Raw genomic sequence first — 13,988 nt, 5'->3', positions numbered from 1 at the left:
AATAATTGACTTTAGTCTTTTCTTATGTTTCACAGATCTTAATGGTCTAAAACAGAAGCTACAAAACAACAAATAAATGTAATGTGAACACAGTCACACACAAAAAAGCTCTTAGGTTGTCTCCTTCACACCATTTATGGACCACTTCACTCAACATCCATATATCTCTCCCACATGCCACCATCCTCCACAGGTCCAGCCAAATGACCACCTCTTTCTTCTTATTGCGCATCCTTCTCATCCCTTTCAACATGACTTCACCTCCAATTGTGTGTGTCTAGGCTACACAGACCACACAAAGCCCACACGCCTCTGTTGGAGAGATGTTCACCTGGCCATCGTCTTAAGGTTGTTGACATGTCATCAGAATATCAAAAAACGTGTATTTATAAAAAGAAAAGACATCACAAATTTCACTTTTGTCTACATTTAAAGAACCGTTCATGCAGGCAGGTTTGTATATCGCCGCTGTACTGAGGCGACAAAGGGAGACATCTAGTGTTCACTCCTGGATTGACTTTTCGCCAGCTGCATGTGCGTCATAATGTCGCCTTCAAATCACACTATTGAAAGTTATTGGCAATCTGGTTAACGTATTAAAATCCTTTAAATAAATTCAGTATTGAGTGCAGACGCATAGTCTTATTATATATATATATATATATATATATATATATATATATATATATATATATATATATATATATATATATATATATATATATTTATTTATTTATTTTTTTAAGCTGAACTGTCAGTCAACACTTTTCTTTTGAGTCTCTATCATTAATTTTACTCGGTTACATGATGAGCAACAGATGATGCCTAACACTCATCTACTGTACACTGTCACTCTGTAATTTACACTTTATTTTTTTCGCAGAAATGGAAAAAAAAAAAGAAAAAAAAAAGAAAAAAAAAAAGACTGGCAAGCTGTTGGCCCATAAGTGTTAAAACTAGAACAAAGAGTGGGCAGATGAGCAGAGTTAAGTGAGAGAAATGAAAACTGTAACTGCATCCTCGTCTGGGTGCGACTTTGACAGGAAAGATGACTCCTTTGGTCGCACTCCCAGAAAAGTGTTTGTGTGCTACTAGTGTGGCGCGGAAGTGGGACATTTTCAAGATTTATTCACATTTTCATACAGTGACTGTTACTAGTATGTGTGTGGGTGTGTGTGCGTGTGTGCGAAATAAAACAGTACAAATCTAAATTGGTAAGTACAAAATGGCCACCGCCCTCCCTGCTGGGCTCTGATGTCTCGCCAGCCATCCTCTGATAGTAACCATCCATCCATGGAAACAACATCATTTCAAATATTAGACGTGTTTACTTGGACTGATTTGAATCCAAACAACGGCAACGTGACAATGAAAATATAAACACGTTAATCTGGTATAGGGGCAATTATGACAATCTGCTGGACATAAACAAACAATTGAGATGCATAGTTATGCAGATGGGGAGATGAGATAGGGCAGCTGTCTGTAGGGATAAGGTATGCTTTACCCAAGCATAATTAGTTCAATCTGGATACAAGTTTAAAGGAATATTGTACTGCACAAAATACTAATAGTATTCAGGGAAATTTTATCATCTGTGTTCCATGATGTATTTAATGCTAAATTATGAGCAAAATCTTTAGTTACTGTTCCATGCATATTTTCAAAATGTAGGAGGGGGGAAAAAAAGAGTACCAGACACTAACACAGTGATGCTCCATTAATTTTTTTGGTTATGAAGTACTTGCGTATATCTACAGTGAACACGTGCTTCATGTGCACGACATCCATTTGATAGTGTTCTCATTTCTTCCACTTTCACAGAATCATGGTGTCTGTTGCAGCAAGCTATCCGATCAGGTCAAACACCTCCAGCGCAAACATTCACATATGTGAGATGGAAGCAGTAGAGCCAAGGGAAACGCTACGGAATGAAGAAAACAGATTGTTGGAAATGAATCAATGCAAGTTCATAGAACAAATATTAGAAATTAGGCTACAAATGTACAGTGGATTAAAAAAAAAAAGTCTACACACCCCTGTTCAAACACCAAATGATGACATCCTTTAAAAAAACAAAAAAACAAAACAGTTCCTGAAAACACTTGGACTCACAGTTCTAGGTCCAACTATCAGTTCTGAAACTGATATCAGTAGAGTGAATAGTGAGTACCAGTGTGTTGACTACTATATAGTCTACAACAGGTTCATCAACCTTAGTCAATCCGAGAGCTACTTCTTGAGTACAGACGAATGCAAAGGGCTACAACTTTGCTACACACTTCTGAAATAACAAATGAGCTAACATTATTATTATTATTATTATTATTATTATTATTATTATTATTATTATTATTATTACCGGTACTATTACTATTATCTGCGATTGGCTGGCAACCAGTTCAGGGTGTACCCCGCCTACTGTCCATAGCCAGCTGAGATAGGCTCCAGCACCCCCCACGACCCAAGCGGTTCAGAAAATGGATGGATGGATATTATTATTATTATTATTATTATTATTAAATTAAGATATTCATTTATGTAACAAAATAGATCTTGATAGTGAATACTCACAATAATTAGGAAACAAATATCAATATGCAACACTTTTTATTTATTTATTTATTTATTTTAAATGATCAATTCAACAACAATCCTAGAAAATCATGTCCCACCGGGTTATGTGATCCTCAGGGGTTACCTTGTGACCCCTGGTCTCCAAAGTGAAATAAACCAAGCTAAAAAAAAACAAAAAAAAAAAAAAAAAAACACCTCAACCAGAGAATGGAAAACCTCAAGTCATGTTCCCAGTCGATGACCCCATTTGCGAATTATCTTCTTTCCAGCACGCAAGAAGGCCATGGAAAAGGTGGTGTTTATTTAAATGCTTCAAAGCCATCCTCCCACATTGTTTCATCACCTTAACACATGGGATGGTTACTGAGGGAAACTTGCCTTCTTCCCATGTAGTAACTTCGAACCACTCCGAGGCTACAGTTTGTATATACAATCCTCCCAGGAACACCTCATTATCTTTGATAAAACATCCATCATGAGTTAATGGCTGGCAGCCAATACATACAAGCATGCATTAGTGCATTCTTCCATTGTCTCCTTTATTTTGTTTGGAACCTTGGTTGATTTCCTCCTTATAACATCTTTGAAGGAGGGCAAGCACTCAGCTTATCAGCCTGATGTTGGAACTCCAACAAGGTCATTGTGTCTCTTTGAAGATCTTTCCAACCACATTGATTAAACATGGGAGACAATTAGACTTTTTTTTTTTTTTTTTTGTGTGCTCAGAATTACACAACTGTCATATTTTAAATCGCGCACTGTGATCTGTAAACCAGACACATTTTTATTTTTTGTCGCAAAAGTTGCATACGCAAGCAGTAGTACAATTGCATGAAACAAGGACAATAAAAACTACCCTTTTTTTAATAATTAAAAAACACAAATATATGAAACAGCCTAGGCCAGGTAACTTTCGGATGGCTTATTGTGCTTTAGGTTTTCTCATTTATGATGTGTTGTTTTTGAATGTCATCTGTGTCTGCATATCTACAAGGACAATGCAAAGTATATTGTATGTGTGTTAACTGCCGTTTCCTGCACAGTGCACTGGGAGAAAGCTGATAAAATAAGTCTATAAATAAACTTTACATAAGATCTGAAGTCCTGCTCTGTATTGTAGCCTGGCAAAAGAGGCCCCACTGCCTGCGCTACCATCCATCCACGCAATCTTCATGCTGCTTGCTTAGGGTCTCGAGTGCAACTGGAGCCGATCCAGCTTACTTCAGGTGAGAAGCGGCATATCGCAGGAGTGATTCCCAGTCAATCACAGGGCCTCGATGCAGTTGAAAGGGACTTTATTTTGGAAGCGGGCTTGTAATTGTTCAGTGATGCCACAGAAAGGCACTTCTGTCTAAATGAAACTCATCAACTCACTTCAACATACTTCATTGACACCTATACGCCAACAGATGGCGACAAAGCAACACGGTTGAGGGAATGTCACACAGACGTTACCTAATTAATTCAGCTGCTCAAACATTTTGGGCATTTTTGTTTGGAGCACATGAGCGAAATTCACAGTTTCTTTGAATTGCAATGAATTCAATTCCATTTCCTGTCATTCAAATTAATTCATTGAATTGAATGTTGAAATTCTGAATATTGCACAACCTTATTGCATATTGCCTATACAAGTGAGAAAGCTTCTGCATGACATGACTCTCCTCCATGAGGCTGAATGTGTGACTTTACTGCACTTATTATTATTGTTATTATTATTATTATTATTATTGTTGATGTTATTGTTATTATTATTATTGTTATTATTATCAGCATCTTTGGAATTATTGACTTTTTTCATGTTTTACTAATAGTGGTTAGCTACTCAGAAGCTTAAATATTATGATTGCAAGAATTTGACCCTCTGTTGGATTACACCCACTTCCATTGGTATTTCCATGGAATGTTTATAAACAAATCAATTCACCAAACGTCCAAACATAATTAAACTATGCGGACAACCTGTATTTCTTCCATTTTCTCTGCATGCTAGAGTCCCACGTTTCCCCCAATCCTTATACTTTACTCCTCCATTCCTGCATACAAAGTAATATTGTCACGTCTGTCCACTGTAAAGAAGATCACGAAAACTTAAAGGGAGGCTTCCTGAAAATATTTGCCTTGGCTGCTCTGCTTAGTGCCCTCTAAAGGGGACGATGCATTCTTTCACCCTTTGTGGCCAAGTTATGGTCGGAATGTGGGAATACTCCTTCAATTCTGCTTGACCAACTTGCCCTCGACGATGATGATGATGGGGAGGAGGAGGAGGAGTGTAAACTACTTCATGCAACTTTCCCCGAATGACGCGCTCCTCCCTGTTCTCACAGAGGAACAAGGTTTCCCCATCTCACTCTGCCCATATGTCGTGACACTTCGGCAGCAGAAAAAAAAGACGTTTTTAGGGGATGAAAAAGTGGGTAGAAAAAGTTTGTGCGTGAACTTTTTTTTTTTTGACGTCATCATGAAGACGTCGCCGCTCATCATCGCCTCTCTGTGGACTTTACTTCAATTCAGCGCTCTCGTAAAGGTAATATAATTCTTTAGCGCTTTCAGCCTCGCTAGAGAAGCTTCTAAAAGTGTCGCATGATTGAATGAAGAGAGCGCTCTCTCTGTCAAGAGTGGGGTGAGTGAGTGGGTGTCGGACTGTCGGTGAGTGCACCTGTTGCACTGCAGGTTGACTGCGTCGCATCTGGTGCGAAGTTTGTGGAGAAATGTTCAACAAAGATATGCTATTGTTACAATGGCAGCTATGATGGTTTGTTATAATATGAATGGGCCTTTTTAATCTTACTCAAATTCACGTCAGCGCGTAATAAATACACTGACCTTCAGTTTTTAAAGATGGTTAACAATGGTTGGCTGTTTAGCAGAAGACAATACATTGGAGTCAATATTAGCTACATCAGCGCAATACATTGAGAGTCATTGACCCAAGAACATTGGTTTAAAAAAAAAAAAAAAACACCCATCAGGTAATCAAAAAAAGGAAATTAAAATTTAATGATGATAATTTAACAATTAAAAAAATAGCAGATAAAAACAATGAAAATAAGGCCAACAGAAGTTTGATCCCCAAACCTGTCTTACAAAAAATAAAAAAAATAAAAAAAATAAAAAAAAATCTGAATGTTTACAATACACCAGGATGGTACAGTAAATATTGATGGATATGACCACAATGCATTCTACCTGAAACTGTCTTTTGAATGACACTGATCTATCATTTCACTAAAATTGAAATAAAGATGTTTTTTGACCTGTGTTGAGACAAAGAGCTTTTACAAACTTAAGTAAAGGACAATAAGGTAAAAAAAAAAAAAAAAATGTTCCGTAAGATACATCAAAAACCCATCCATCAATCCATCCATTTTCTTGACCGCTTATTCCTCACAAGGGTCGCGGGGGGTGCTGGCGCCTATCTCAGCAGGCTCTGGGCGGTAGGCGGGGGACACCCTGGACTGGTTGCCAGCCAATCACAGTACATCAAAAATATTATTGTTAAATTTCTTTATGATTGTCAGATATGCATCCTAAAAATATCTTTATATGACCGCAACTATGAATCCAATTCATCCTCTTATTGCATATAATGGTCCGTTTTTACTTACACTTTCACTGTTAGAGAGGATACGATAACCAGGATCTGTCAACATTAGACGCACCAACCAATTAACAGATTTAATCTGTTATTGTGTGTATTATTTCTAAAGGCAGGATTATAAATACACTATTAATACAGTGCGTATACTGGATATCATTAGATAATGCAGGTAAACCCAAAGAAGTGCCTTGTGAGTGTATTAGAGTAGAAACATGCTTATCATTATTTGTTTGTAATACTTTTTACCATGAACCAGTGATATGAATTGTACAGTGAACAGTTAAGAATATAGCCCGGTGAAGTGTGATTACATAATTGCATCTGTGTGTGGACTGGCCCACCTGTCCTCGTTGCGCTGGTCTTTCTGGATAGAAAAAGGCAAGAGGGGTTGAGAATGGTATGCATGGTCAATACAGAGAGGTCAGGATTGGAATGAGATCCAGTTCCATGTCCCTGTCAATCCTGTGGCCAAAACAAGCTTTCACATCACAACCACTTCATAAGGTACAGCTGCCCTTTCTGTTGAAGTGAAGTTGTAATTGTTCCCAGTCACATCCTGTGCTCCAGTATCTATCAGTGGGCTGATTTTTACATACAGTACCTGTATGTACGACAGTGACAAGTGTCCATTGTCTCACAGTAGACGGTGCATTTCATCTTACATAAGAAACCACAATGTGGTTGATGTAGTTGTACAACGCAATATGACATCCTGTGAAGTTTTGTGCATGTTAAGGGCCATACTTTCTCACCAATGAACTAGTCATAGCTGGGTGCGCTCAGCAAATGCAGAAGTGGTGTTTTATTTTTGTACTGTTGCACTTGCAACGGAGGAAGTTGATGTCAACATTCAAAATATGCCAACAACATGGATGATTTTTTTTCATTTTTTTTTTACTTTGTGACAGACAGCAACGACAAATCATTTATTTTTCTAAAAAGAACAAATCACATTTGTCTGTAAGCTATGAACACCAGTATAACCAACAACATGCTTTCAATTCATAATTATTGCTTAATTCAGGAGTTGTCTTTCTCTGCGTACTTCCCATTGTCTCAAAATGTAATATTTGGAAGACACATTTGATATACTTTCTCATCATACAATGTGTGGTATAAGATTACAACATATAGCTATAAGGTTTAACACTGTACTAGACGACATAAAGTCATAGAAAACCTCATTATTATCTATATACAATACTGAACAATTTAACAAGGTCAGATACATTTAGTCACATGTGCAACAAAGGAAGTTCAGCTTGAAAAAGGGGAAATTTTAAACTTCCTCATTTTATTTAATTTTTTTTGCTCCTCATGTTTCTTCATCTCTCACAGTCAAACAAGAATAGAACAGTGCACTTAAAGGGGAACTCAACACATAAAAAAAATATTTACAATATGTTGTATCCAGCCCCAGTAGTCGAAACACGATATTTTGATTAATATTGTCTTTATGTAATATGAATAAAGCAACAAAATCTTCCCGTTGTTATGCATCTCAGGGGACGGCCATTTTGCTACTTGCTGTTAACTTAAAATGAGGTCTCAGTTGTTCAGGGCTCAGGTAGCTACCAATCACGGCTCATTTGTTTGCTGAAGCTGAACCGTGATTGATCCTTACCTGAGGATTGAGCAACTGTGATGTCATTATCACTCAGTTGACAGCAAGTGGCCAAGACGGATTAAAAACAGTTGGAGTTTGCTCATTGTCTACAAATGCAATATTAATCAGAAAGCCGTGTTTAGACTAGTGGGGGCTCACACAATTTATTGTAAAGAAAAGTTTTGGGTTGAATTCTTCTTTAAGGAGACATTATGTGAAAGTTCTCGCAGGTGTCTCATGTCTTTATATGCGTTTGTCAAAATATCCCAAGGATCCAAATGTATAGGTATAATTTTGCATGAAATATTTCTTGATAAAATTAGCTTGTTTTAGGTGGGATCTGTCTCATGCAGTGATAAATCCAACATCCAGCCCGCTGGGCCAATTATGAGCCTGGCTTTTGTTGACTGGTGATCACTGGGCTGAATTTTGCCTGGCAACTATACCTGATTTCTGTCAGTGTTTGGCCATCTCCTCTTCCACAACGCTCAGCACTGTGTGCAGCGATAAAGAGTTCCTTGGTAAAAATTGAGCATTCCAAGAGCAAAGGATGGCTAAACAAGTGGTAGATATAATCTTGCTTAAGGCTGAACAAGCAAAATTTTCTGTAAAAATGTAACCCAAATTCAGCCTTTCACAAAAACATCGTGTGACACTCTCCTTGTCAGTTTGTGTATAAGTATAAGCAACATTAGTTGAGTTATTCAGCAGATTTATGTTTCTTTTTTGCTTTCTTTTGCTTTTGCTTTCAGTGTTATGCAGCGGTGTACCTGTTACAATTTACATGGACAATAAGATTTATAGTTGCAGTGGAGAGTTTGGGAGCGGGAAATATTTTTTTCTTAGTGAAGAAGCATTTAAAAAAAATAATAATCATTGCTTTCAATTCATGTCAAAGCCACATCATGCATGTCGAGATCTCAGCTTGCAAGACAATTCAATTCATTGGTTTAGTGAGCCTGGTGCCCTGCGATTGGCTGGCAACCAGTTCAGGGTTGGATGGATGGATGGATGGATGGATGGATGGATGGATGGATGGATGGATGGATGGATGGATGGATGGATGGATAGTGAGCCTGTACAGTAACAATACACATACACTCTAGCTGTCCTGACTTGTCAGAACAGTAAGACCAGAGCAGAACACAATTATAAATTCCCTGCTGAACTTTTACAACCAAGAACTCCCTTTACCCAGAACTCAAAGGTCCTGGGCTTGTTGGTGGAAAAGCAGCTATTAATAATTAAAAAAAATCAGCTGTGGAAAGGCACATCTTAGTCCCACCTTGAGTGCAAAATGGATTGTTTTTAATGTCCAATGGTCATCTTCCTTTTGCACTTGGATGACAGTTAAGTGTCAAACATTGGGACACATGAAAGTACAACCTGAATTGGTCACCAGTTTGACACAATAAATAGACTAACAGCCTTTCACACTCAGAGACACACCTACAGCAATTTAGTCTTCAGTTAGCCTACCATGCATGTTTTTGGAATTGTTTGTTTATTTATTTATTTTTACAATTTAAAGCAATTCTCAGGTGTTTTCCCAATTTGTGTTTCATGAGTTTCAGAATAGGTTACCCAATGATAAAGTAAAAGTAAACTTTCCACAATATGTCCCATTTAAAGTAGCTAAAACAGTTAATACAGTTTTTTAGCATGGTGACACTGGAATAATTACATTTATTTCCATTATTTACAATTGGAAATTAAAAGATATGAAGTCGTATTTTAACAGTGCAAAAAAAGACAGCACTCGTTATTTGCTGTTGTCTGACGTTTGTTAATAGATTAAAACATAACGTTTGTCATGACTTCCCCCTGCCCAGTTGAACCTTTTGTGGTTAGTGTTGCACTATCACACCAGCTCAGACCAGAACTGAATAAGCACAATGCTTCCTTGTGTCCCTTCATCTGATCAATTAGTTACCAAGTCTGTGGACCTCTGAGAGGTCAGACGGATTGTTTCGTCAAAACAGCATTAGGCTTAGCAGGGAATGTGGCCATCTCATTCTAGGTGGAAAATTTGGTCCTCCATTGGGATGCCAACGTAGCAACATTGACATATAGGCTATTATTTGTAAATTCATGATTTAAAAAAAAAGAAAAAAGAGAACATGAATATATACATTAATTCAAAAAATTAAAAGCTCTGTGCCTGCTTGATATTCAATTAAACTATTTGAAAATCAATATGAAACCAAGGCGAGAGTATGTGTGAACCCACTTGATCCTCACCCACAAATGACCCAGGAAAAAGTACAACACTTTGCATGAGTTTATCATGGTATGGAACAAATGGCCATGCCTTTATATGGTTGCGGTCTGTCTCTGACTGGCCCACTCACTGTATGAGAAATGAAAAGGTAGTGACGCTGCTATCAGTGGGAAACATCTTGGAACAAGGAAATGGGACGTTTGGTAAATTTCGCAAGAAGTGGTCTGTAGTGACTATAATGACCTCAGCGTGAGTGACACTAGTATGTGTGTACACACAGAAACAGCTCGCGTTCATTTTCCTTGATTTACAGCTGATGACTGAATGACGTATGCAGTTGAATAATAATCATAATAAACACACGTCTCGGCAGAATACATTTGGCTAACTGTATCTAAATGAGGAAAACACGTCACATAATGGTGGTCTGAGGACAAAAGTCACAAATTAAGCCTTTCTCTGTGGAATGCCGCAGCCTCCACCCACTCACAAAATACTTGAGACTGGATGAGGACGGTCCAGTTTTAAATTAACATAGTTGCCTATAACCAGAGTGGCTACTCGGGGCTGTGCATGTAAAAGATGCATTACAAAGAGTCACAGTTCCCCCAGTGCATGTAAATGAGACACAGGCTCCTCCCTGGACCTCAAAGGCCTTATTGTCAGCAGATAGCAGATCATTTTATCTGTGACCTCTGCGCAGGTCAGGGCCAAATGAGACAGTCAGGTTGAAAGAATTTCAATTTTTCATTCTTCATCCATCCATTTTCTTGACCTCTTATTCCTCATAACGGTCGCGGGGGATGCTGGAGCCTATCTCAGCTGGCTTTGGGCAGTAGGCGGGGGACACCCTGGACTGGTTGCCAGCCAATCGCAGTTTTCATTCTTCATTCTCTGGCAAAAAATGGTTCTTCTGTGCATGTGAAGTTTGCATGTTCTCGCTCTGTACCTTGGCTTTCTCCCGCATCCCAAAACATGCATTGACCAAAAGTGGCAACGTGATTATGAACGGTTATTTGCTTGAGATTGGTCGGTGATATCTCACCAGTCAGCTGGGCTCAGTCATAGTAAAGGACAGGTAAAATAGAAAATGGATGAATTCAATAAGAATGCAGTGGATAAAGAAGGTTGATCCTTAACAGTCACAGGACATTTGAACACATATTGTACAATCCGGAGGGGAAAGCTGTCTCTCTCACTAGCCATCTTTATATCATCTGTTTGCTTGCAATTCCAAGTTATTAATATATTTTACACTCCTTGACCTGTCATACGATACAAGCAAATCACTTGATTCTTCCACCACTGTGAGTGCAAGAAAAAGAAAAGCTGTTTCGAACGCCATATGACCAAACCCAGAGTTACAGGAGAGTCGTAAAGTTCACAAGCTGAGCCAGTAGGCACCATGACATCAACTGCAGTAGCGAGTAGGTGCCTATTAGGGCAAAATGGCAGCTCCCTAATATGGATTACAACTGCTGCTTAATACATATTCCACAAATGTTTTAGGTACAAAATTGTTGACCCTAATTTAACTTCATAAAGATTTCTTAACTCATTCACTGCCAGTTCAGTTAAAATGGATCTTTGACATCTAGCCATCAATTACATGTAATTACTTTATTTTGCCCATTAAGATGGCTTGTGACTTATAGCTACAAAAAAAAATAAAAATAAAATAAAAAATAAAAAATAAAAATACACAATCCCGTGTAACAATAGTTCAGAAACAATGCACTAGTGAAAAAACTCTAACATTAGCAATGATTCACAACCCTGTAACTTGCAACCCCTATACTGGAATACTAAAATTCAATTAGTATTCAGATGAATTGTAACTCTCTTTATTTTAATTTACAGTGTTTTCCGCACTATAAGGCGCACCTAAAAGCCTTCAATTTTTTCGAAAGCTGACCATGCGCCTTATAATCCAGTGCGCCTTGGATCAATATTGAGCCGCAACAAGTCTCACTGTCAAGACGCTATCGGTGACCCTGCACGATCGGTGACGCGCATGCGCAGAAGATCTTGGATCGCTAGCTAATACTAATACTTTACCTCAGAGAAAATAATAAAAGAGCTGTTTATTCATTTTGGGAGTGAATGGCGTTGTCAGAAATCTGGTTTGTAATCTATTAATAAAGTTTGACTGACCTCTCTGACTGTTTTGTTGACATTCCCTTTAGCGCAGCACCATCTAATGGATGCATAACATAACCCCAGCCTCTACTGTAGCGCCTTATATATGGGAAAAGTTTTAAAATATATCATTCATTGAAGGTGCGCCTTAGAATGAGGTGCGCCTTATAGTGCGGAAAATACGGTATTTATTTTAGGGTTAATTCAGTAATGTTTTGATTTGAATATGTTTTCAGTTGCCTGAGTAACTAGTAGCTATAATTGTTGACAACTAATTCAGGGTGTAGCCTGCCTCCTGCACGCCCACTACCTGAGTGAGGACAAACGGTTTGGATAATGGTGGACTTTCCTGAGTATCTGCAGCTAGCTGTATCTAACTGTGGACAGTACATCCCATATTTCCATGTCCTCTGATCTGTACAGTGATAGAGGAGTCTAAGGCTGTGCTGTTGGAGGCGGATACCCGGAGATAGATACACACATACACGCACACACACATCTTAATCCTCTGGTGAGACATATTTGAAGTAGCACTTTTTACACATTTTGGCTGTTCCTATAGTATTCTCCTGTTGAATGCTTGTAGCAAATGTACAGCGTTACTACCGTGCGTTGCTCTCACAGAAGTGCTATCACACATATCTGATTTGCAATGCACAGCACGGATAACAGTCCAGATGGATTAGCTGTCCAATTCTAAGGGGGAACCGTCCATTCTGTTCTATTTTAATGTTTTCTTTTTCAAGAAGAAGTCAGTCACCATACAATCTCCTGTGAGTTCCAGCCTGCTGTTACGCATACACTGGCCGGCGAGATGACGAAAGGCATTCTGTGAAGATTCTATATAATCACGATGATGCAGGCTCCCACAGGTTTCATGGTCGCTAAAGCCAGATACACCATTTGCCCAACAGCATATGGGATGGAATTAGGGTTGTTTTCATTTGCATGAGCTCCCTAAACACAGACTGATATGCTAAAATTCTTGACCCTTGGGTTATTGTTGACAGAAATATGTCAAGACATATGACTTATTTTGGGCAGGCTACCAACATGCCCCCGCAAGACTGTAGCGACAGTCTGGTGTTATTCAGCATCTTGTGATACTTTTTGTTTTATCTGATCTTCATAAGCCCGAGGTTTGAAGTACAGCACAATATTTAGCTTGAAAGCCCTTTATGTTGATCTGGTATCTGGAGGCTCTGGGTGGGTACAGGAAGTCATGCTAGCACTGAAACAATGACTACGTTTCTTAGGAGAAACGTCTGAGCCAATGAACTTTATATACAAAGACTGACTCTGACCTTTAAAAGTGAATGAGTGAAATGTGAAATTTAGTCAAGTTGTCGCAGCGATAAATGCATATTGTCCCATTCTGTGACATGAAAGGAGAGCAGTGAAAGGGCTGTCAATCAATCTTTAAACACGTGCACATATCAAACACCTGCATAGTTTTTCATCCTAAGTCATCGGACTGTAAGAAGCTGAGAACCGCAATTGGGTGACAGGTTGAAGGTGATGTCTTGATTGTGAAGTCTGAGTCTTGTTCTAGAGGAAGGAACTTGGGTGTTATCGGAATACACGCAGCAAAGATGGGCTGAGTGGGACCGAGAACGGCAGGCAGGCTGCCTTTCGGGTTGATGTAATGTTTATATAGCCATCAGTGTGGCCACTTCCTCCTCCTCCTCTTCCTCAGACTTATAGTCAAAGGGCACAGATTGAGGACGTAGAACCAGAAGGTCACTGGCCAATGCTGTATGTTTGACCATTCAAAAAGAATTTAAGCATTTAAATGTGATTTTTTTTTTCATTCCCCCTAGGATATCCTTTCCTTCTGGGACTTT

The 13,988-nt window shown here is 38.7% G+C and overlaps 1 protein-coding gene across 2 annotated transcripts in view; it reads left to right on the top strand.

The window, feature by feature from the left end:
- The first annotated feature begins 4,948 nt into the window (after nucleotides 1-4,948).
- Nucleotides 4,949-13,988, top strand: part of ptprjb.2 (protein tyrosine phosphatase receptor type Jb, tandem duplicate 2) — a 31,913-nt gene continuing 22,873 nt past the window's right edge. Inside the window, exon 1 of one of the 2 annotated variants that reach the window (XM_077516024.1) lies at nucleotides 4,949-5,104. In XM_077516024.1, coding sequence (XP_077372150.1) covers nucleotides 5,039-5,104 — 66 coding nt within the window. In that variant the 5' untranslated portion in view covers nucleotides 4,949-5,038. The remainder of the gene's footprint in view (nucleotides 5,105-13,988) is intronic. The other variant, XM_077516025.1, reaches the window with a different exon arrangement.

This window comes from Festucalex cinctus, chromosome 3 (genome assembly GCF_051991245.1).
Source record: "Festucalex cinctus isolate MCC-2025b chromosome 3, RoL_Fcin_1.0, whole genome shotgun sequence".
Taxonomy (NCBI): domain Eukaryota; kingdom Metazoa; phylum Chordata; class Actinopteri; order Syngnathiformes; family Syngnathidae; genus Festucalex; species Festucalex cinctus.
The sequence above is the reverse complement of the archived record's forward strand: the minus strand, read 5'-3'. Positions and strand labels throughout refer to the sequence as shown.